Here is a 24,407-nt window from a genome sequence, read left to right as displayed (position 1 = left end):
AATCCTATCATGCCTCAGAAAGTGACTTTGTATTAGAGACTTCCCTATTTTGTATATTGGATTAAAGGTCTGGATTTCTACACTATAAAATGGGGGCAGAATGGGGGCTTGCTCTCTTGGTTCCTGAGATTAACATTAGAGAGCAGAGAGCAGAGAGAGGCCACGTGGAAGAGGCCAGGAGAAGCAGCCAAGATGGCGGAGTGTTGAATGAGAAGCCAGTTAGTGCAGAGTTTGTGCAGGAGAAGGAAGGAGATGGGAAACAGAGGTGAATAAGTCTGGTGAGCTAGAAACCTTTGATTCTAGTAAACTCGGATAAGTCAGTAGCTTTGTGAGCACTGAATGTGAGTGGGTTTTGGAGCCCAGTGTGTGTTTTTACTTGCCCGCTGGGTGCAAGCTAGAATTAAAGATGACAGCCCATCAGTTTCTGGCTCCGTTGTTTCTTTACCGACTGTCTGAATCCAATGCAAACTTGCATGTGAATGGCCACGATGGTGGCTCCTGGCTTTACATTTACCAACATTCCACTCCTTTTACTCGCTTCACAATCTAAAGCACAGGTATTCCTGCACAAGGAAATTAGGCACATTACACAAATTACAACAACATGACTGTAAAGCCAGTAGACAAGTCCCGGGCCACTATCACAGCCGCCTTGCTCATGCAGGTTCGCATTGGATTCGGACAGTCAGTAAAGAAACAATGGAGCCAAAAACTGAAGGGCCATGTTCAATCCTAGCTTGCACCCGGCAGGCAAGTAAAAACACACACTGGGCTCCAAAACCCACTCACAATCAGTGCTCACAAAACTACTGACTTATCCGAGTTTCCTAGAATCAAAGGTTTCTAGCTCACCAGACTTATTCACCTCTGTTCCCCATCTCCTTCCTTCTCTCTGCACAAACTCTGCACAAACTCGCTTCTCACTCAGCACTCCGCCATCTTGGCTGCTTCTCCTGGCCTTTTCCATGTGGCCTTTCTCTGCTCTCTGCTCTCCTCTCTGCTCTCTCCTCTAATATTAATCTCAGGAACCAAGAGTGCAAGCCCCTGTTCTGCCCCCATTTTATAGTGTAGATTCAAAACCTTTAATCCAATATACAAAATAGGGAAGTCTCTAATACAAAGTCACTTCTCTGAGGCATGATTGGATTGTACCACCCCACATCAAAAAGGGTGGGAAAGGCTTAATCCCAAAACCAAGCCCCAGGCTACAACGATCCTGCCTGCCCACAGCCTGCCCCCAACACACATTAATATCACCTGGGTGATGGCCTCCACGTGGGCAGTGCCATCTTTAACAAAGTGAGCATAATATATTTAATCTGCCCAACAATGACAAATCATACAATTTCAACAATTGCAAAGATACACTTCACCAGTCCCTGAGCACTTTGCCAAAAGTGCAAAATGTCCTCGGCCTTCTTTCTAGCCATGGGAAAAGCTTCTTGGGGCAGAAGGGCCTCCAGCAAAGCCACCCCCATCAGGGTATTTCACATTGTCCAAAATCCATAAGTCCATCCAACAAAGGAGCCAGTGCCCACTCTGGTCGTAGTTCAGGAATCAGTCCACACACATGGGGCCTCAGCACCCACCTCATACCTGCCATCCTAGCAGGTCTTACACTGTCCCAAAGAGGAGCACGTGGCAATGGCAGTCAGCATTTCCATCTCTGCTCCGGAGAGCATGACGGCGTACACCCCTATGTCCCAAAATCACAGACGTACCAGGAGCGTAGTAAGTACTCCTCGCTGCTGGGCTCTCACCTTCTGGAGACTGTGGATCGCAACTCAAGACCGATTTTCCTCATCCTCCAAAGAGGAACTGAAAACATCAGCTCCCGCTGCTGGGCTCGAACCCTGGGCTGCCACTGCCTTCTGCTCTGCAGGTCTTGCAGCTCCAGCCATGGGGAACCATAACAGCAACCAGTTCTCAGCCCCGGCCTCCCGCCGCTGCTGACTCTCCACAATGTCCAGGGAAATCTGCAACTCACGAGCCTGTGAATCCTCCTCCAGCATCTGCTCCATTTCTAGGCGAATCTCGCAAACCTGGTCAGCCTCCTCCTCCAGCTCTTCCTCCAGCTCCAGGGTCAGCATCTCTTTCTCCCACGTTTGCTCCAGCTCCTTCCACTGCTCAGTTTGCAGGTCCCAGGCAGCCTGTTCCACAGAGCTCTTGGTTTCCTCACACATGGCTGTAAAAGTCAGCCAGCCTACGGCCCCCGAAAGGACAGCCATGGGGGACCATAATAGCAGCCAGTCCTCTACCACTCAAAGGTAGCAGCTCCATACCGATCTCTGAATCCTGTCACAGACTACGCCAAATGTAAAGCCAGAAGCCAGGGCCACTATCACAGCTGCCCAGCCCATGCAGGTTTGCATTGGATTCGGACAGTCGGTAAAGAAACAACGGAGCCAAAAACTGGTGGGCCATTAGCTTTAATTCTAGCTTGCACCCAGCGGGCAAGTAAAAACACACACTGGGCTCCAAAACCCACTCATTCAGTGCTCACAAAGCTACTGACTTATCCGAGTTTCCTAGAATCAAAGGTTTCTAGCTCACCAGACTTATTCACCTCTGTTCCCCATCTCCTTCCTTCTCTCTGCACAAATTCTGCACTAACTGGCTTCTCCTTCAGCACTCCACCATCTTGGCTGGTTCTCCTGGCCTCCTCCACATGGCCTTTCTCTGCTTTCCTCTCTAATGCTAATCTCAGGAACCGTGAGAGTGCAAGCTCCTGGTCTGTGTAGAAATTATAGTGTAGAAATCAAAACCTTTAATCCAGTATACAAATAAGGAAGTCTCTGATACAAAGTCACTTATCTGAGGCATAATGAGATTCCTCATGAGAGCACACCACCCCACATCATACAATCAGTCAAGGGTGCGGGGAAAATCTAAGTCTTAAAACTAAGCCTTAGGCTATAACAATCCTGCCTGCTTACAGCCTGTCCCCCACACCCAATACAAACTATAAGCGAGCAAACATATATATCATATTTAAAAACTTATTTGACCAACACTCTCCTACAACATGGGCTCCTCCTAGAACGTAATCACTCTTCCCCGGAACAACGTGATCTCTCTTGCTTTTAAAACCTTTTGGCGCGGAAGTCCTCCTCCAACACACATTAATATAATCACGCCCATCTCAAGCAAGAAGGGCAACTAATATTATCACCTGGGCGATGGGCTTCCATGTGGGCAGCGCCATCGTTAACAAAGTGAGCATAATATATTTTATCCGCCCAACATCATCTATAAATGGTCAACACGCATGTGAAAGAATGTTGAACATCACTGCTCATTAGAGCACAGAACCGGGGGACACTTACCGCGCGGGCCCCGGCGGGTGGTCATGCTCAGGAGATGCCTGTCAGGGTCTTCTTGCACCGGCTCCTGCTGGCTGTCAGGATGGGACTTTCCAGACACCATGTCCTCGGGACCAGCGCTCCGCAGCTGTGGGTAGAGGGTAGAGGCAGTGACTCCTAGGGCTTTATTCAACTCAGATCCAATCTCAGGATGAGTAGGTCACTTCAACAGGGAGTAGACCTTAATATTGTTCAGATGTAGATAACCGTGGTCCCCGACATCTGCATCACTGTGGCCACCCCCCCCCCCCCAAGGAAGCGGTCCCATTCACTCCTTCTGGGTGTAATGTATAGGGCTCTGCAGAAATTTGGAGAAAAAAGGGAAGCAGAGAAATCACAACCAAACTATTTGATCCCGACCTCAAGTCATTTGGGAACAGATGTTCTGTGTCCCTGGAAACTAAAGGACAAAGAACACCCTCGAGTCTGTTCCCTGAACTCTTGTAGCAGGGTGGGCAGGTGAGTACACGTAACAGTGGAGGCCGTGGTTGAGGGCGGCCCCCTAAGGTCAGACAAAGGCTTGCCTCCCACTCAGATCTGCTGTGGGACTCTGTGAAGGCTTCCTGACTTCCCAACTTCCTCCCTTCCTCCTCTCCTCCCCTCTCCTCCCCTCCCCTCTCCTCTCCTCTCCTCTCCTCTCCTCTCCTCTCCTCTCCTCTCCTCTCCTCTCCTCTCCTCTCCTCTCCTCTCCTCTCCTCTCCTCTCCTCCCCTCCCCTCCCCTCCCCTTCCCTCCCCTCCCCTCTCCTCCCCTCCCCTCCCCTCCCCTCCCTTCCCCTCTCCTCCCTTCCCTCCTGTCTCAGTAAAAGAAGGGAAATTAAAGAGCCCATTCACTGAGATGCTGCTATAGACATCAGGCCTTGTGCAAAGCACAATTCAGACTTGAATAAATGGCCTGGGGGAAATCTGAGGCATCTACTTAAAAAATAAAAAATCCCCAAGTGATTCTGAAGGTGTCCGGGGTTAAGAAACACTACTGTAGATCCCTGGCAGTGCCTGACGGGCTGCTGTGTGGTCTGCGATCAGGGTGGTCAGGGGGCCTGGGTCTGTTACATCACTGAGACGCTGCCTAGGAAGTGTGACGACTGATGCTGGACTCTCTTCTCCATCCCAGTCCCCTCCCAGCCCTGGTCACCACTGCTCACCCTGCCTGTGGCTCTTTATCTAAGAACCTGGCACTTTAAAAAAAAATTCTGCCCGGGGCCATTGCCAGGTTCCCCTGCCCCTGGCCACAGAGCTATCCCTCACCCAGTAGGAAGGGGTTACAGCTCCTTGAGTGGCCAGGGGGACCAGCCACGTGGCTGGGCAGCGCCTCCCATCTGCAGAGCCCTCCCCCGGGCGGCTCTGTCTTTAGCTGCAGAAGCAGAAGCCCGCTCCTCTGCCCAGCTCGCCCCAAGGAAAGGGTGCCGGGGAAGGGGAGCCGAGAGGAGGAGGGATTGTTCCCAGCCTCAGGCTCTCTGGTGTCGTCCCCACCCTCCGACCTCCCCTGCCTCCCTTCAGCAGGGCCCAGTCACGTGGCTGCTGGCTCAAAATGGCGCTGCCCACCCCTCTCTCTCCACGGCTGGCATCTCCAGGATTCCAAACACATCATCCAGGAGGGCTAGGGCTCTTTCCCGGGGATTTCATTTACCTGGAGAAGTTGACCTTGCCCGGACAGACGCGCCCAGCTGAGGAGGGCCACTCCTGCAGAGAGGAGTTCCAACGAGGAGGGACAGTCACAGCCCCAGGAGCCCGGAGCCGGCCTCCCACCGAGACTGAAGGGGAATTCGGGCTTGGAATTGGAGAAGGAAGGGGGGGGGGTCCCCAAGATCTGTAATCCTGCACTGCCCTCTATCGCCGGTCTTAGTTTATAGCCTTTGATGACAACACTTAGACCAGGCTTTTCCCATCATTTCTCAACTTCTCTTTCAGGGGGTGGGAGGAAGTTAGGGGGAAAACTGTTCCAATACTGACCAGGGTCTCCCTGGGAGTGTCGTCCGTCCCACTCGAGGTGCTACACCCAGACTGCCCACTACACCCGTGCCCCCCGCCGCCCGCCCCCCGCCCCCAGAGAAGGGCGTGTGGCCCTCTGTGGGTGCAGGTGGGCTGTTACCCAGCAGCCCAGCCGACAGACCCGTGCCCTTTGTCACTTCCTACCTGTTTCTTTCTTTTCTGCCTTTGAGCCTTCGAAGCCTTCTTCTTCCTCCCCACCTCCGCATCCTCGTCGTTTTCAGCGACCTCCTGTGTTAAAACGCAAACGGAAGAGAATGTCACTTGGTGTGTGTGTGTGTGTATGTTGGGGAAGAATCATGAAGAGAGAAACGAGGGTGTGATTTTTAAGAATTCACATTGCAATGCTGCCCTGGGGTCTCCATCCCCTTAAGCTGAGTGCGAGGGGACAGAAGAGACAGTTGATGTGATCAGAACATCCGTCCGTCCTCATCGACTCTGCTCAAGAAAGGTGTGTCCTTGGAAAGCTGCATCTCAGTGTCAACATTGCAAGGAGAGGATGGAGCTTCCACGGTCCCTGGTCTCCTTCCTGCACAGGACTTTTACTGAGCGCGTACTATGTCCTAGGTCCTGGGGACACAGAGACACTCCCTGTTCTCAAAAGTCATGATCTAAAGAGAACAACTAACAAATGAATCTGCCAGGACAGGTGGTCTGGCCCAGATGAAGGACCCTAACACAGGATGACCTCAGAACCATACTACAGGTGGGGCTTCCCCGCTCCCCGATCTTACTGGTAGAGAATTACGACGACACATGGTTAAATCATCATGGAAGTGTTGGTTGATTAAAAGAAAAATTTAGCAGATCTTTTTGAAAAGGGAGAAAGCCTTTCAAGATGCAAACTTTGTTTTCTTTTTCCACATTCTGTTTTCTAAAAGCTTTTATGCATCAAATGGTAGAGCTGAATGCTCTCAAGACTTCAAGCTTTCAACTTTTCTACTCCGAAAATTTTTCAAACCGGGGTGCAAGCATTTCTGGGTGTAAAAGAAACTGTAAGATAAAGCTAGAACCTCCTGCTGGTATACCACATCAATTCAGATTTTTCTCTAAAATTGAAAAAATTTTAAATTTTTATAGAGAAAGAAGCTCAGAACCCAAAGCATGGGTTTTTAATGATCTAAGAGTTCAAAGAAATGCCATGCAGTTGGCGGGCTGGCCTCCAAGTACACATCAGTGCCCACGGCTGTCTGGGTTAGAGAAAATGTGAACTTCAGAAGATGTGATCGAGGTCCCGCCCAGGGAATGGGCATAGAGTGGGCATTTCCTTGGTCCACAAGACTGATCTCTCTTCTCTGACTCATCCTGTGGGTGCAAGCCTCCCGTGGACCTGTCCTTCAGGTGCTCACCAGGTAGGGAGTGCTCTTAGCTCAGAAACTCACCAACTTAGAATAGATATGCAAGGTTGATAAGATTATTGAAGTGAGCAAGTATGGTTCTGAGGGCAAGCCTAAATTCTTACTGGCTTAGCATGGATTTATGAGAAATCTAGGTCCTTTTTTGCTTTCCAGTATTGATTTATACATCATTAATGAAAAGCTGTCCAGTAGGACTTCAAATTAGATAGGCTGTAAACTCCATGAGGGTCCAGGGGTCTTTTCACGACTGTCTCCCCAGGGACCAGAGAAACAATACATATTTGTTGCACGCATGAACGAACAAGCACACGGAGCGTGATGTGCTTTTATCCGGGTACCGTGTTCCTTCAGGCTTTTTGAGATACTCTGGAAAACAGCAGGTTGTCTCCATTCCTGCCTCTGTGGTCTCCAGCCACAGCCCCGGAGCCAAGAGAGAGGACGCAAGGATTGAGGGGATTAACTTCTCCCCCCCGTGTGGAGGTCTAAGGGCTCCACATTGGAGACGGCGTTCCTTCTCTGCTCTGCACAGTGTTTAATGGTGTCTGCACACAGTGGGTTAGAAATCGCGGGACTGCCCAAGACAGAGGGTCCGAATAGCGGTTGTCATCTATGATCACTGCCTGCATTCTGAATCTCTTTGGAAATCTGTGTGCTTCAGCAGGGTGGGCCCCAGGAGCAGGCGGTACCTTAGAACTGCTGTGTGTCAGAATGCACGACATCATGACAAGTCGATGCAGAACCCGGGACTGCCTTCCTTGCCCCTGCAGCCCCTTCTGCTCCACGCGCTGACACGGCCCCTCTGCAGGCCGGGGCCGGGGCCGGGTGGTTGGTGTTTGTCGCTGGCCTCCCCTCCTCACTCTCAGACACGTGTGACGGGCATGCGCTGCCCACACCAGCACAGCCCGCGGGGATAGCTAAGCAACCACTCACCTCTGTCATGATTTTCACCTTTTCTTCCTTGGGATCCATTCTGGCTGTGACGGCTCCTCCCTGACAGGCAGAGAGCAAAGAAGTCAGGCCCTTTGACATCAGGGACACACCTTTCTTACTACGGATAAGTATGAGGCTGCCCTTCACGGTCAGGGAAGTGCTTGAACGGAGTAGGTGTCTCGTTTGTTCGCGGGGAATACGCTCCTGCAGACCCAGGACCGGACCGGTGGCCGTGAGCCCCTGGGGAGTTAGGAGGGACGCCAGAGCGTCTGTCCCCATCCGCCTGGCGATGAGCCTGGCGCTCCTGGGCGGCAGGTGGGAGCCAGGAAGGAGTTCTGGGCTTGGAGTCAGAAGACCCAGGTTGGAATCCAGCTCCGGGAGATTTCACACCTTCTTCCCTCCCCTCAAATCTCCCTCTTCCCGCTCTTCCTCTCTACGCTTGACCTTGGTTCTCGTTTCACTGAGCAAAGAGGTGAGACCAGATTTCCACATCCCCCTCCCCGTCCCCACTGAATCATGTCGCCTCCCCTGCTTCCGCTTGCTACAGTGACCTGTCCCTGCTCGCTTCTGGGCCAGGGCCCCTGCCCTTCCCTCCTCCTCCCCTTGAGCAGGACAATTTCTCCCTTTCACCTGGACAATCATTTCTTCCTGCTCTGTTGGTTCATTGTCCTCTGTGTACAGAGTGCTGTAACTGGCCCCTGCCTTAAAACACACACACACACACACACACACACACACACACACACACACACACCCTCCCTAGACTTCATGTTTCCTTCTAGCCATTGCTCAACTTTTCCACCCGCTGCAGGAAAACTCCTCCACCCCTGTCTTTCCAGTCAGTCTCCTGAGCTCAGCACGTCCTGAACTGCTCTGGCCAGGGGCTCCACAGAGAGACAGTTAGTGATGAAAGTGACCCATCACTTTCTTTCTCTCAACCTATTTTCTTTGCTTAGCTTCTGGGACTTGTTCTTTCCTGGTTTCCTTCCTACCTACTGGCTGCTGCTTCTCAAACTCCTGGGCTGCTTCCTCCTCATGACCTGACCCGCCATGGCAGTGCCCTGGGCTCCCCCTGGCCTCTGCTCATATGGCCTGTACCCCCACTCTCTGTCCCCCCACCCCCACCCGCAGTCTCCTGCTGCTGCTTGGCCTTAAATAACACCCACCCGCTTCCTGCTCTTCTCCGAGTTCACATCCTGAGCCCATGCCTCCCCAGGACTCCAGACTCCAATGTCTGAGGACTAGACGGCTGTTGACTGAACATGCTCCGTACGAAGCTCCTTGTCCCGACCCCAGCGCGCTCGTCCTGCCGCTTTCCCTGCTGCAGCAGACAGGAAGGACTCCCTTTCGCTCAGGCTGGAACCTTGGCGCTATTCTTGAATCCGCTCTGACCCTCACGTGACACAGCACATCCAGCGCACCAGACACCCGGCCAGCGCTGCCTTGGCATCGGCCTGAGAATCCCGCCACCTCTCCGACCTCCCCTGTTACCCCCCCGGCTGAGCACTGTGGTTTCTCACATAGCCTAGTGGGAGAACCTCCCCACGACTCTAAATCCCGCCTTCCTTGCCTGCAGTCTGTTCTCTGCGTTGAAACCGGAATGAAAGGTTTAAAATTTAAGTGAGAGCATGTCATTCCTCCACACAAAATCCCCCAAACACTGCCTTGTCTCAACAGGGTAAAATCCAAAATTCTTCCAATGGCCTACAAGGCCCTACCTGATCTGTGCTTGAACCTTCTGGCCTTAGGGCCTTCGCACTTGCTGTGCCATGCAGAGAACTTGTTCTTCTCCCAGATACCTGTGTGGTTTTCTCTTTCAATCCCTCAAGACCCTGTTCAAATTTCACTTTTTTTTTTTTTTTGTATTTTTCTGAAGCTGGAAACGGGGAGAGACAGTCAGACAGACTCCCGCATGCGCCCGACCGGGATCCACCCGGCACGCCCACCAGGGGCAGATGCTCTGCCCCTCCGGGGCATTGCTCTGCCACGACCAGAGCCACTCTAGCGCCTGGGGCAGAGGCCAAGGAGCCAACCCCAGCGCCCGGGCCATCTTTGCTCCAGTGGAGCCTCGGCTGCGGGAGGGGAAGAGAGAGACAGAGAGGAAGGAGGGGGTGGGTGGGTGGAGAAGCAAATGGGCGCTTCTCCTATGTGCCCTGGCCGGGAATCGAACCCGGGTCCCCTGCACACCAGGCCGACGCTCTACTGCTGAGCCAACCGGCCAGGGCCCAAATTTCACTTTTATCAGAGAGGTCCTCCCTGAACACTCACAGCACAGTGATAACCTTCCACCCTCACCCTCCTGGGACTCACTACCTGCCTTACAATAAGTTCTTTTCCCAGAGTCCTTATCACCGGTCAACTTACACACTTATCCTCGATTGTCTGCCCAGTCCCCAGTAGAATACAAGCTACAAGAAGACCGGAACATTCGTTCATTGTTTTTCCCCAAAGGCTAGGTCTATGGCACATGGTAGACACTCAATAAAGAATTTTTCTTGGAATGACTGAATCACTATGGGCTGCGTCTGCACACCCACCTTGTGGGGCCCTTCAGAGCTTCACTGTCCTCTCTGGGCTGCTGTGAGCGTTACATGAGCCCCTGGGGAGAAATATCAGGGCTGGGAAGCCCTCCCTGAGGCCCCTGGAAGCCAAATCCGAAGTGAGACTTGGTCATGTAAGCGGCCCATCTAAGGCGTTCAGGGTTTCATGGACCCCGGTGGGGAATGAAAAGGAAATAAGGCCCTGGCCGGTTGGCTCAGTGGTAGAGCGTTGGCCTGGCGTGCAGGAGTCCCGGGTTCGATTCCCGGCCAGGGCACACAGGAGAGGCGCCCATCTGCTTCTCCACCCCTCCCCCCTCTCCTTCCTCTCTGTCTCTCTCTTCCCCTCCCGCAGCCGAAGCTCCATTGGAGCAAAAGATGGCCCGGGCGCTGGGGATGGCTCTGTGGCCTCTGCCCCAGGCACTAGAATGGCTCTGGTCACAACAGAGCGACGCCCTGGATGGGCAGAGCATCGCCCCCTGGTGGGCATGCTGGGTGGATCCTGGTCGGGCGCATGTGGGAGTCTGTCTGACTGCCTCCCTGTTTCCAGCTTCAGAAAAAAAAAAAAAAAAAGGAAATAAAGCCCCATTATCTCCCACCCAGACCTCCTTACAGGCTGCGAAGGACAGAGGAGGGGCAGAGGACGGAAGCTGAGAAAGCCAAGGCGGGAGGAGGTACTCCAGAGGGCACAACGGCAGAGAAGGGAAACAAAATTCTGAGGGACCCGCCGTGATCTGATAAACAACTCTGGCGATCCTGAACTAGAGAAAAAAACAACGGCGACGTATTTCAGGAACTAAAAAAAAGATTCTCCATAAATTAAAAAATGTTATGTATGAAAGAAAAGAATAGAAAATGAAAAATGTAATGGGGTTGATTTTTTTTTCCCCTTCTCATTCTTTCCTGATCATTACCTTTGAATGAGTTTCTAGGGAAATCAAATGACATCAACATTTATTTATTTATTTTTTTTAGGAACACTCCTGCTAAGAAAAGATAAATCAATACGGCCCAACTTTAATATACAGCTTGTCAGCAGATGCACTAGTGCTTCTTAATCCATTTCCACCGGCAGCGTCAGGATAAAAGCCGTGATTTACTGCAGACCGCTGTGGCTCTCTCTGTGGACGCGTGCTCTCACTCGGTCTCCCGGCAACCCTCCCAGCAGCAGAGCAGTCCTGTCTCAGCTTACACGTAGGGAAACTGAGGTTTCCTCTGCGGCTAGCCTCTGACAGCTCGCATGATTTGCCCAAGAGTCTAGTTATTAAATGTCACATTCAGAGTTTGACTCCAAGCCTACTCCAGTCTTCCCTGCATATTCCTCTATGTCTCTGTCTGTCTCACCATTTAATTCTTTTTTTTTCTCTAAACAATGGTATCAGTAAGTGTTCTGCTTGCCCACGATTCTGGAAATATTTACAATTGAGGACGGGGGAGCCTTGCCTCAATGAGAAAGGGCTTTGGCTTTGTGAGGTGAACGATTTATTTAACTCATTCTAGAAAACCAGACACAGTTTTGAAGGAAAGGACTGATACCCTTATCTAGACAAATCTTTAGGGGGCCTCAGAGATCAGAGTCATAAGAGAACCCCGTGACAAATTCCGCAGGCAGCGAGGAGAAAGGGGTGACGGTGTAGGAGAAGGGCAGCACGGTCTGCGTCTCACCCTCGGCTGCTTGAAAGACACTAATGCAACCTGTGCATCCTACTGTAGAACAGCGAGAGGGGTTCGTAGAAAGAGTGAGGGCTTTGTAAAATGTCCTACGGACCTGGGTTCAAATCCCACCTCTGCTCATCCGCGGTGCGTTCTTGGAGCAACGCCTTCACCCCTCAGAGATCCATTTCTGTCTCCGTGAAGGTGTGCTCCTCACTCCCACCGCGGTGGGCGATTATTTTATAAGGGTTACAGGAGGAAGTGTGTGCAGTGGGATGGCCAGCACACAGTAGGAGGTTTCCTTTCTGTTTCCACTGATGGTGGTCTGAAGCCTTACACACACACACACACACACACACACACACACACACACACACACACACGAGTGTTTTCTCCCTGAGTGCAGTGCTTGCTTTTCGTCCCATCCTGTTAGAGCTGTAGCCTGGAGCCCAAAAGGTGCCACCTGCATGCACCCATTTTGAATTCATTAGCTAATTTTACAAGTTATTCCAGCCATAGCTTCCTGTAGTATAAGGTTAGTGACAAACAGCTTTAGAGAATCATTTAATCAGCTTATAGAACACATATCGTCTTCAAGAAATGCCTATAGATATTTGAGCTGCGCTAAGTGCTATATGCCCCGGGCACTGACGTGATGCCCTCCCTGGAGGGGTCCCGCCCCACTCTAAGCACTTGAGTCCCTTTCATAAATCTCTCCTGGCAGCAAGCTCATTGCACTAATACCTGTTTACAGGTCTGTCTTCCTACTACACTCTGAGCTTCAGACCTGGCCTCATACACTTTTGTACACTTTAAACATCAGCCCAGTGCCTGGTGCACTGTTAATGCTCAACTGATGTTTGAATGGATGACTCTGTCAATGAGCTCTACGGGATGGATACAGAGACACACTTAATTCTGGCGCTGAGTTTATTGCAGACGTTATAAGAAAATTTACTAACAGACAAGTATTTCGCCTTAGATTTTACTAGCTGTTCATAACGCCTCTTTGCACTGGATGGAAACACTCCGTTTAAATCGCTGCCAGTCGATTTTCTTGTGGTTTCTTGGGGGGGGGGGGGAACAGCAGCAACCCTCAGCCCTCTGTCTGCCGCGGCCCCTTCTCTGTCTAATGCCAAGGAAAGGGAAGCTCGCCACAACTACTACTTAGCCCTTTGAACCAACTCGAGCTAAAAGGCCCGGAAAGACAACATGAAGTAAACGTTTCTGGCAGACTGGCATGCAACAGGCCAGCCCGGGAGTCCAGGATGGAGGCAGAGTGACTGTCTGGGTCAGGAGTTGACCCAGGGGCCGTAACGAGCTGACTTAACGTTTCTGCAAACCAGACTCCAGGCGGCAGCCCTAATCAAAGCAGCAGAATGGATAGTGCTCAATGTTTCAATCCCAGCAAGCAATACACGGGTATTAACGACGAGAAGCCCTCATCTGACCGTTCACAAAGTTTGCTCAGGGTCCCCGGGGGAGAGGCTGAACTCCAAGGCAGGGGACTGAGAGCAGGCTGCAGCCCGGCTCCCGGAGGAGGAACGGATTTACCTTCCAAACTTTACAAAGGCACCTGGAAGAGTCCGCTCTCTGGGATGAAGGGGAAGTGGAGAGAGGCCGGTCTTACTGTCGAAAATCTTCTAAGAGTCCACAGGAAAAGGCTGAATGTTGGGGCGGTCCCCGGGGCGGCTCCCTGGGAAGCTGCAGCCATGTCTGCAGCAAAAACATCCACTTAGCAACCCGTTCCTAAGGAAGGTCACTGGCTTTTTTTTTTCTTTTAAAGCAACAGGTTACTCGTTGTAGTGGAACAGAAATGCTGAGCAGCAGCGGCCCATAGGGCAAGGACAAAGAGAAATAAACGAGGGGGAGGAGCTGGCAGAAATTAGGTCAAGCCTTAAGAGCTGCAGGCTCCCTCACGTCCTGAGGTCACTGTGCACTATGGCAAAAGTCAGGCGGTGCTCGGAGGCAGGCGGTTTGGAATCATCAAAGGTCCTCATTTCAGGGTGAGGACCTCTTCTTTGTAGCAAAGGCCCCTATAGGTGCTTGGGACCCAGGGAGCACTGCTCAGAGAGTTGCCCAGTGAAATGGGGGAGACTGAATGTACAGAATTCATCTCTGCTTAGCCTCTGGATCTGACTGAGATTGCTGGAGAGAGAATAAATGTTTTGGCTCGAAAAAAGCAGAGAGGATGAGAGCAGAGGCAGCACGGATGGAAGAGTATGGAATGAATGACCAAACAAAGCCACACGCCAAGTATGAATGTGTGTGGTGTGCTTGTGTGTCTATGTGTGTATGTGTGCCTGTGTGTGTCTGTGTGTGTATATGTGTACCTGTGTGTGCATGTGTGTCTGAGTGTATATGTGTGCCTGTGTATATGTCTATGTGTATATGTGTACCTGTGTGTGCATGTGTGTCTGTGTGTATATGTGTGCCTGTGTGTATGTCTGTGTGTATATGTGTACCTGTGTGTGCGTCTGTCTGTGTGTACCTCTGTGTGTGTCTGTCTGTGTGTACTTGTGTGTCAGTGTCTGTGTGTGTATGTGTACCTGTGTGTGCGTGTGTGTCTGTGTGTCTGTGTGTACCTGTGTGTCAGTGTCTGTGTGTATATGTGCACCTGTGTGTGCACTTGTCTGTGTGTATGTGTACCTGTGAGTGCGTGTCTATGTGTGTCTGTGTACCTGTGTGTGTTTGTGTGTATATGTGTACCTGTGTGTGCATATGTCTGTGTGTACCTCTGTGTGTGTGTCTCTGTGTACTTGTGTGTCAGTGTCTGTGTGTGTCTGTGTACCTGTGTCTGCGTGTGTGCATGTGTGTGTGTGTGTCTGTGTGTATATGTGTACCTGTGTGTGCATGTGTCTCTGTGTGTACCTGTGTGTGTGTGAGTGTGTGTGCGGTGTATGTGTGTACCTGTGTGTGCGTGTGTGTATGTGTGTACCTGTGTGTGCGTGTGTCTGTGTGTACTGTGTGTGCGTGTGTGTGTACCTGTGTGTGCATGTGTCTGTGTGTGCGTGTGTGTCTGTGTGTCAGTGTCTGTGTGTATATGTGTACCTGTGTGTGCATTTGTCTGTGTGTATGTGTACCTGTGAGTGCGTGTCTGTGTAACTGTGTGTGCATCTGTCTCTGTATGTACCTGTGTGTGTGTGAGTGTGTGTGCAGGTATATGTGTGTACCTGTGTGTGTGTATGTGTGTACCCGTGTGTGTTTTTACCTTTTTGTGCGTGTGTGTCTGTGTGTGTATATGTGTATTGTGTGTCAATGTCTGTGTGTATGTGTACCTGTGTGTGCATGTCTGTGTGTGTATGTGTACCTGTGTGTGCATGTGTGTCTGTATGTGTATGTGTACTTGTGAGGTCAGTGTCTGTGTGTATGTGTACCTGTGTGTGCATGTGTCTTTGTATGTATGTGTACCTGTGTGTGCATGTGTGTCCATGTGTCTGTTTGTACCTGTGTTTGTGTGTGTTTCTGTGTGTGTATATTTGTATCAGTGTGTGTGTCTGTTTGTACTTGTGTGTGCGTGTGTCTGTGTATGTGTATACCTGTGTGTGCGTGTGTGTCTGTGTGTGTCTGTGTGTACCTGTGTGTGCATGTGTGTCTGTGTGTGTCTGTGTGTACCTGTGTGTGCGTGTGTCTGTGTGTGTATATGTGTACCTGTGTGTCAGTGTCTGTGTTTCACTCTTTGTTTCTGTATATGTCTCTGCCTGTATGTTTACCTCTGTGTGTGTGTGTGTTCGGGTATGTACATGTGCCTCAGTGTGGAGGGACAGGTATACAAATGAATGAGCCACGCTACACAACTCCAGGGAGCCTCAGGCTCTGGCTCGGTAGTGTGATGGGGTGAATGTGTCCCTCTAACAAAAGATATGTCAAAGTCCTAACCCCAGTGCCCCCGAACATGGCCTCCTTTAGGGATGAGGGTCTTGACAGAGGGAATCAATTTAAGATGAGGTCACTGGACCGGGACGTGATCCAACATGACTGTGTTCTGATAGAAAAGGGGGATTTGTGCCCTGAGACACATGCAGAGAGAGGACGACATGAAGACACGGAGAGGGCAGCTCCTACGGGTCACAGAACGCCTGTGGCCACCGGAAGCTGCTGAGAGGCACGGAACCGAGTCCTCGGAGGGAACCAGCCCTGCTGGTGCCCCGATTTCTCACTCCCGTCCTCCAGGATGGCGAGACGACACATTTCTACTGTTTAAAGCCACTCAGTGTGTGGGGCTTGGCTACAGCGGCCTCAGGAAACGTGTATAATCAGACACCAAGGACGGAGGGGAGAGTGGATGTGGAAGTCTACACACAGGGGCTAGATCCTCAGGACCCCCTTCCTCTTGGCAGCCTGAGGAGTAATGCCCACCCTCCCTCCCTCTCCTCCTGCCCCTCAGAGGAGACTGGGGGCCTCCAGGGAGGCTGACCGGTGGACACTCTGGTCTCCGGCTCCGAGGCTGGCAGAGGGTGCATGTGTGTGAAGACCAGAAGCTGGACACTAAGTGGAGGCGGACAGGGCGCCTTCCTGCTCACAGAACCGGGGCCACCACAGATGTACCTTTGGCTCCCCTGTCCCATTGCCATTAACCTCGAGCTGGAAAACACAGACAGAAAGTTTCGGGGGAAACTGAATGGTCACAAAGAACAGATCCGAGACGTTGACATTTCTGGATTTTCCAATGGAAGAAATTAGCATTCCACCCTTACAAAAAAACCAAAACCAAAAAAAAACAAACAAACCCAAAAAACAAAACAGCATTCCAGAGAAAATGAGAGGACCTAGGGGAAGAAATTCCACACTTGTAGTGACAGAAAGAGAGAACCAAAAAATGCAAAGGCAGAATTCATCAACGAGGTAATAGAAGAAAAACTTCCAGGAGTGGAAGAGTGAGTCTTGAGACTGAAGGCGAGCAGCAGGAGAGAACAACACACCCGTCTGCCTCAGTCTCCGCTCCGTGTGTGGCGAGAAAAGGTATTCTCCAGGGAATCCATCCCCGCTGCCTACGCTGTGCTGTCTAACTGTCTTAGTTATACTGTTCTATGTTTCAGGAACCCTCTATGTCAGGGGTCCCCAAACTGCGGCCCCCTGAGGCCATTTACCCGGCCCCCACCGCACTTCCGGAAGGGGCACCTCTTTCATTGGTGGTCAGTGAGAGGAGCACATTGACCATCTCAGTAGCCAAAAGCAGGCCCGTAGTTCCCATTGAAATACTGGTCAGTTTGTTGATTTAAATTTACTTGTTCTTTATTTTAAATATTGTATTTGTTCCCGTTTTGTTTTTTTACTTTAAAATAAGATATGTGCAGTGTGCATAGGGATTTGTTCATAGTTTTTTTTATAGTCCGGCCCTCCAATGGTCTGAGGGACAGTGAACTGGCCCCCTGTGTAAAAAGTTTGGGGACCCCTGCTCTATGTGATACATTTTAAAAAGCGTGCTCAGGCTACCGTGCCGGGCAAGAGCAGATACAAAACTTTTCTGGAGAGACACCCTTTCAAGTAGTCAGTTCAGGATGACTGCAGATAAACCTTGCTGAAGATGAGCTCACCATCCCAAATTAGACAACGCGGGGCGAAATGGTCAGGAGGCTGCCGACGTGCAGAGGGCACTGTCAGACACCCAAGAACGTCTGATAATGCAACGATCAGAGAAAGAAGACAGAAACCACAGCGGCCATAAAAGAACTTCAAAGGAGGCTTTGAAAACATGAAAGAGCGAGATATCATCAGAAAGATCAGGCCAATGTGAAAAAGAACCAGCGAGAGCTTTTGAGACATGAATAAGAAAGTTAAGATTTTTTTTTTGAAGCAAAGCATGGGTTAAATTTCTGATGAGAGAGCTGGAAAGAGAATTAATGATGTAAAGAAGAGATTTTAAAAAATTAAAATGTGGCCCAGAGAGATGGAAAACGGGAAAGAGCGGATGAATGTCATGGGGGAGAAGTGAAGGCAGTCCACCATGTCCCAGGAGGGGAGAAGGGAGTGAGAAGTTGGATGCTGGGTCTTAAAAGCGGAGGGAACTTGGTCAACTTCCTTAACTTCCCTGGGTTTCAGTTTCCACATCTGTAAACTGAGATTTCGTAATAGTCACTACTCCAGAGGGTTGCTATGAAATTTATTAAGTTTGTGTTTATTAAGTCCTGACAGATAACAAATGCTGTAAGATTTATTAAAAGGGGAAAAAAAAGGCGAATGTTGTCTAAGCTCAGATAGTTTTAATAAAATACCATAGACTGGTGGCTTAAGCAATAGAGTTTGCTCTTCTCACAGTCCTGGAGGCTGGGAAATCCAAGGTCAAGGTGCCAGTTGATTTACGGTAATTTCTGGTAAGGGCTTTCTTCCCGGCTTGTAGATGGCCACCATCTTGCTGTGTCTTCACACGGACCTTCCTTGATGCTTCAAGTGGAGAGAGATAACTCTTTTTATTAGACATCCTCAGTTGGATTAGGACTCCACTTTTAATAATCTCATTTAACTTTCCCTCCAGATTCCCTATCTTCAAATACAATGGTATTGGGGGCTAGGGCAGTAACCATAGGTTTTGGAGGTGAACAGGTCAGTCTGTACAGACGTTTACTGTACAAGATGATTTACTTGAAGTGACCACTGTCACAAGAGGTAGAATTTGTTTACCACGCTTTGCTCATTGACTTTCTGATTATAACTTCCTTTATCTTTTAACATTTAACTAAGCAAAATCAGTTCATAAGAATTATGCATCTCTTGCCTGACCAGGCGGTGGCGCAGTGGATAGAGCATTAGACTGGGATGCGGAGGACCCAGGTTCGAGACCCTGAGGTTGCCCGCTTGAGTGCAGGCTCATCTGGTTTGAGCAAAGCTCACCAGCTTGGACCCAAGGTCGCTGGCTCGAGCAAGGGGTTATTCAGTCTGCTGAAGGCCCGTGGTCAAGGCACATATAAGAAAGCAATCAATGAACAACTAAGGTGTTGCACTGAAAAACTGATAATTGATGCTTCTCATTTCTCTCTGTTCCTGTCTGTCTGTCCCTATCTATTCCTCTCTCTGACTCTCTCTCTGTCTCTGTAAAAAAAAAAAAAAAAAAAGAATTATGCATCTCTTCCCAATGTTCTGAAATTGTTAAAAAGAATAGTTCAAAAACATCATTTCTTGCAAAAATTCTTATGCAAGTGAAACAAATGAACCCAGCAGATTTGTTTTAAATAAAAAAAAAAAAAAATCTCATTCTTATAGGTGAAGTGTTCCTACCTGGAGAAAGAGTTTTTAATCAAGAACAAGTGTTGAATCGCAAATCACAAGCTTTTTCCTCCTTGCATCTTTTTAAATAATCTGATATGATTTTTTATCTTCTCTTGATGTGGTAAATTGCATTAACAGGCTTTGTGATATCAAAATCAAACTTTTCTTGCATTTCAGGGGTGCACTAAACTTGGTCAAAATACTTTTAAAATAATGGTTAGATTTAGTTATTAACACTTAGATTTTTTGCCTTTATGTTTTTTGTTTTTTGTTTTTTTACAGAGACAGAGAGAGTCAGAGAGAGGGATAGACAGGGACAGACAGACAGGAACGGAGAGAGATGAGAAGCATCAATTATTAGTTTTTTGTTGCGACACCTTAGTTGTTCATTGATTGCTTTCTCATATGTGCCTTGACCGTGGGGCTACAGCAGACCAAGTAACCCCTTGCTTGAGCCAGCGACCTTGGGTCCAAGCTGGTGAGCTTTCTCAAACCAGATGAGCCCGCGCTCAAGCTGGCAACCTCAGGGTCTTGAACCTGGGTCCTCTGCATCCCAGTCCAATGCTCTATCCACTGCGCCACTGCCTGGTCAGGTTGTTTTGGTATTGTTTTTGTTTTTATATTTTTCTGAACTGAGAATTGGGGAGGCAGTCAGACAGACTCCAGCATGTGCCCGACTGGATCCACCCAGCATGCCCACTAGGGGGCGATGCTCTGCACATCTGGGCCATTGCTCTGTTGCAATTGGAGCCATTCTAGCACCTGAGGTGGAGGCCATGGAGCCATCCCCAGCGCTGGGGCCAACTTTGCTCCAATGGAACCTTGGCTGCGGGAGGGGAAGAGAGAGATAGAGAGGAAGGAGAGGGGGAAGGGTGGAGAAGCAGATAGGTGCTTCTCTTGTGTGCCCTGACCAGGAATAGAACCCGGGACTTCCACAAGCCAGGCTGACGCTCTAATGATGAGTCAACCGGCCAGGACCTTGCCTTTATGTTTATAACTGAGATTGTACTATTGTTTTTTTCTTTTATTGTTCTTGTTTTATTTTAGTATGCTATATTTATAATCTTAAAAAAGCAGGCTAATCTTTCTCCCTTTCCTTCTCTTTGTCCCTCTGTCTCTGTCTCTGTCTCTGTCTCTCTGTCTGTCTGTCTGTCTCTCTCACACACACACACACATACACACACTATCTGTTCTGTGAATTTGTCTGTAAAACTGTTTGAATCTGGTGAGTTTTTTTATTGTGGTAAAATATATATAACATAAAATTTGCTGTTTTTGCCATTTTACTTTTTTTTCAGATATAAGTGATATATAATACTGCATTAGTTTTAGGTATACAACAAAATGATTTGATATATGTACATACTGCAAAATTATTACCACAATAAGTTAACTACTGTCACCTCACAGTTATAATTTGTATGTGTGTGTGTGTGTGTGTAGAGAACATTTAAGATCTACTCTGTCAGCAACTTTCAAATATATAATTTAGCCATTTCAAGTGTACAACTTAGTGAAATTAGTTACACTCACAATGTTATACAACTAACACCACTGCCTATTCACACGACTTTTTCATCAGCCCAGATAGAAACTCTGTATCCATTAAACAATAACTCTACATTCTTCCCTCTGGTAACACAACCCAGCTCCTGGTAACCTCTCATTCACTCCCTGTCTCTATCAATCTGCTTATTCTAGTTATTCCATGTAGGCGGAATCATATGTTACAATATTTGTCCTTTCCTATTTGGTTAATTCAATTAGTACAATGTTTTCACACTTTACTCATTTTGTAGCTTTTTCCAGCAATCATTCCTTTCTGAAGGCTGACTGAATAATATCCCCTTGTATGGATATACCACATTTGCTTTTCTACTTATCTGTTGAAGGACGCTTAGGTTGTTTGCACCTTTTGGCTTGGCTCGCATGACTAATACTTTAATAAACAGTCACCTGTAAGTGTCTGGGTTAAGTCCCTGTTCTCAGTTCCTTTAGGTATATATATCTAAGCGTAGAATTGTTGGGTCATATGGTAATTCTATGTTTACCTTTTTGAGAAATTGTCAAACTTTTCCATAGCGGCTAAACCATTTTACATTCCAGTATTTATGTACAAGGGTTCTAATTTCTGCACATTGTTGACAACACTTGTTATTTTCCATTAAATTTTTTTTATTGATTGATTTCAATGAGAGAGAAAGAAACATCATGCTTCCCCTGTGTGTGCCCTGATCTGGGATCGAACCAGCAACCTCTGCCCTTCTGGACAAAGCTCTAACTAACCAAACTATCTGGCCAGGGCTATTTTCCATTTTTGGATGGTAGTCATCCTAGTAGGTATGAAGTGGTACAGCACTGTGGTGTTAATTTGCATTTCCCTATGAGCAGCGTGCACTGTGATTCATAAAGTTTACTGGCTAGTTGTATATCTTCTTTGGGGAATGGTATGTGTTTGTACCTCAATTTTTAACCAAAGACTCAATTTCTTTAATAATTATAAGACTATTCAGGTTTTAAATTTCTTCTCTTTTCAGTTTTAGCATGCCATATATTATACTTTCAGAAACTTGTCCTTTTTTTTTTAATTGATTGGCATAAGGTTTCTATTCAAAACATTCTTGGTTATTTTTAAACTGTGATATATATATACCTAAAGTTATATCTTTTTAATAATTCCTATTAATAAAAATCCTGTGCTTTAAAGCTTTATCTTGGTATGCCCCATGTGGCGGTTTGATAACAAAACCTCTAGCTTCTCTGAGGTCTCTTCCTCCAGGACGTGGGGTCTTCCTTCCCTCCCTTCGTATAATCCGTGGTGGACGGTGGCAGTGATGCTGGTTTGCTGGCTGATTTCTGAGGCTGAGTCACAAAAGATGATGTGGTTTCTATGTTGTTTTCTAGAGCTTTTCTGCTCGGAGTCTTAAGTTGCCATTTAAGAAGTTCGACCGCCCTGAACTACCGTACTAGGAGGGAGGGAGGCAGGTCACATGGCAGGGCCATGTGGACACTCTCCATGTGGCAGTCCTAGTCGTCACAGCCAAGGCTCCAGACATGTGCGTGAATAAACCTTTGGATGAGTCCAACCCCTGGTCATTGGGTCACCTCCCGGGGTTCAGGTTTTCTTGGCTGAGGCCTCAGACTTTGTAGAGTAGAGCTCAGTCAACCAGCTGTGTTCTGTTCAGACTCCTGAGTCACGGAAGCCACGTGCATGATAATATGATGGTTTTAAGCCACTGCATTTTGGGGTCTTTTGTGTTGTGCTGCAATAGTAACTGTTAACAGTCATAGTTTAAATGAATTAATGAAAATAGAAACGAATGTGTGAACGTCGTCTGAAGCGTGTTGTAAGCCATGCTCTCTGATGTTTATTATTTTCTAATACATTGACTTCTCTACACCTCCCCCTGACATTCAACCCGAACACCAGCACATCTGAACCTCTTGTTTCTATAGTAAATGGACAGAAACACCTATTGACTCAAATATATTGGTTGTGCAGCCTACTTTTTATTTTCTAGATATTAAGGCACTTAATTTTCTTCCCCCAGGGCTACGATGCTCAACCTGTTTTCATTTGCAGCTACGGTCTTCTCACTTCATTTCACAGCACGTTTGCTTCCCCAAAGAGCCCTCCAAGCTGTTGAGAACAAGATGCTGGAAGATTCATTTTCTGTAGAGACTCAGGTCATAATCTGAAATAACTGGAGGCGCTCTTGCACGGCGAAACGGCTGCTTGACGAGGAGGAGGGGGCTCTCACACTTTTCTCGCTGGAAAGGTTCCTCTTCTGCGAGCCTTGCTTCTCTCCCCAGCTAATCCCGATGAGTGCCTCTCGGCGGTGCGACCTGCCTCACCAGCTCAGGGTACCCACAGCCATTCCAATGCTTTCATTTTCTAATTATTGGTTTGCAAATGTGCCTGCTATTATTAGCAGGACACCCAGGGTTTCCCTCTTCAAGGCTCATTGTCACCTAGAGTTCTTCATAAACCTTGAGAGGATTGTTCAATTCAAATGGTGGTCCTGCCTTCAGCGCCAATGAGAGGGGCAGGGGTCCCACTGGTAACTCAGGAGACAGCTCCCCAGAGAGCTAAGCATTTTTGTCTGGATGTATCTGAGAGGCCCAGTACTCCAACCACATCTCTCACCTTTCAGAGTTATACTTTTCAGATGATTCCGGTGCTTCTCAACCAGTCTGCGTTTTTTGCCCTCCCAGGGGACATTTAGCAAAGTCTGGGGACACTACAGGTTGTCACAAAGTGGAGGGACATGCTACAGGTATCTAGTGGCCAGAGAGCACAATATTGTTAAACCTCTTACAATGTCCAGGACAGGGCCTTGCCCACCTTACCCCCAGGAAAAAAATTCTCTGGTCCAAAACGTCAATCATGTCGGGGTTGAGAAACCCTGGTTTCTCCAACGTGATTTACACCAATAGGATCCACCACTCTCGCCAGTATCTGAGAGGTTTTAGACTTCCACCACCAGCTGCACCTAAACCAGTAACTACACGCCCCTTCTCACCTCCCCTGGGGAGCTACGTCCTGATTTCAGCCACAGTCACCAGTCCACAACCCTCCCTGCCACCTTGCATTCCCCTTCAAGATGTGCAGTGTGCCTCCTTGGCCGATCAACTCTGTTAGGACTGCCCAAGTTTATCACAGAGGGTTTAATGCTGTTGAACTTCAGCAGGAAAGAGGTCAGTGTCTAAATTCTTTTCCCTCCAAAAGGTTCCCATTTTTCAAATGTATTCAGTGGTGTCTATGAGGGACATTGGAAAGGGCAGCATCGGTCATGCCACAGAAAATCCTGCTACACCCCCATTTCCCAGGGCAGTGGGTGCCCCTTCTCTTGTATTTGCATAATTAAGAATCATTGCTCAGTTGACTTTCATTGAAATAAAATTTTATCTAAGGAGACCTGCTGGGTTCACTAGACAGAGGAGCAGCTGACAACATCTCTTGATAAAAATATATGATGTTCACTGAGCACTCTGATTCATCTATTATTTTCTCGTGTCTCATGTCCTGTGACGCTGCAAATTGTACTGCATGTTTTCCCAATGCACCGAATGCTAAAGGTACTTGGGAAATATGAGCAGTGTGCTAGACTCAATTTAGAAATGACCTCTCCACTGATTCCAGCCCAAGAACGTTCATGTTCTTGCTGTCTGCAGACACAGATCCTTGTGGAGGCCACTCTGCTCTGTTCCCTGACGCAGAATTCTTGGGGACCTGCTGGGGCAGCTATTTGGGCCCTTACACTGTTACAGATCTACTTGACGTCTGTGAGTAACTGCTATCCTTCCTCTGTCTTTTCTTCTGAGACATCAATATAATCTTGTAATTGTTCCCAGATAGTCTCATCTGTGCTGC

General features: G+C 48.6%; 1 protein-coding gene across 5 annotated transcripts in view; it reads right to left on the bottom strand.

Moving 5' to 3' along the window:
- The window catches only part of CC2D2A (coiled-coil and C2 domain containing 2A), a 122,664-nt gene extending 108,996 nt beyond the window's left edge, over positions 1-13,668 (bottom strand). For 4 of the 5 annotated variants that reach the window (XM_066384848.1, XM_066384847.1, XM_066384846.1 and 1 more), the window contains exons 1-4: positions 13,382-13,668; positions 7,638-7,697; positions 5,497-5,580; positions 3,327-3,450 (exon numbers count right to left, since the gene is read on the bottom strand). In XM_066384848.1, the coding sequence (XP_066240945.1) occupies positions 3,327-3,450; positions 5,497-5,580; positions 7,638-7,676 (247 nt within the window). In that variant the 5' untranslated portion in view covers positions 7,677-7,697; positions 13,382-13,668. Of the gene's footprint in view, positions 1-3,326; positions 3,451-4,990; positions 5,070-5,496; positions 5,581-7,637; positions 7,698-13,381 lie in introns of those variants that run through there. The other variant, XM_066384850.1, reaches the window with a different exon arrangement.
- Positions 13,669-24,407: the final 10,739 nt, after the last annotated feature.

The sequence above is a fragment of the Saccopteryx leptura genome, chromosome 5 (genome assembly GCF_036850995.1).
Source record: "Saccopteryx leptura isolate mSacLep1 chromosome 5, mSacLep1_pri_phased_curated, whole genome shotgun sequence".
NCBI classification, from domain to species: Eukaryota; Metazoa; Chordata; class Mammalia; order Chiroptera; family Emballonuridae; genus Saccopteryx; species Saccopteryx leptura.
Note: the sequence above shows the minus strand (reverse complement) of the source record. Positions and strands in the feature narration are given on the sequence as shown.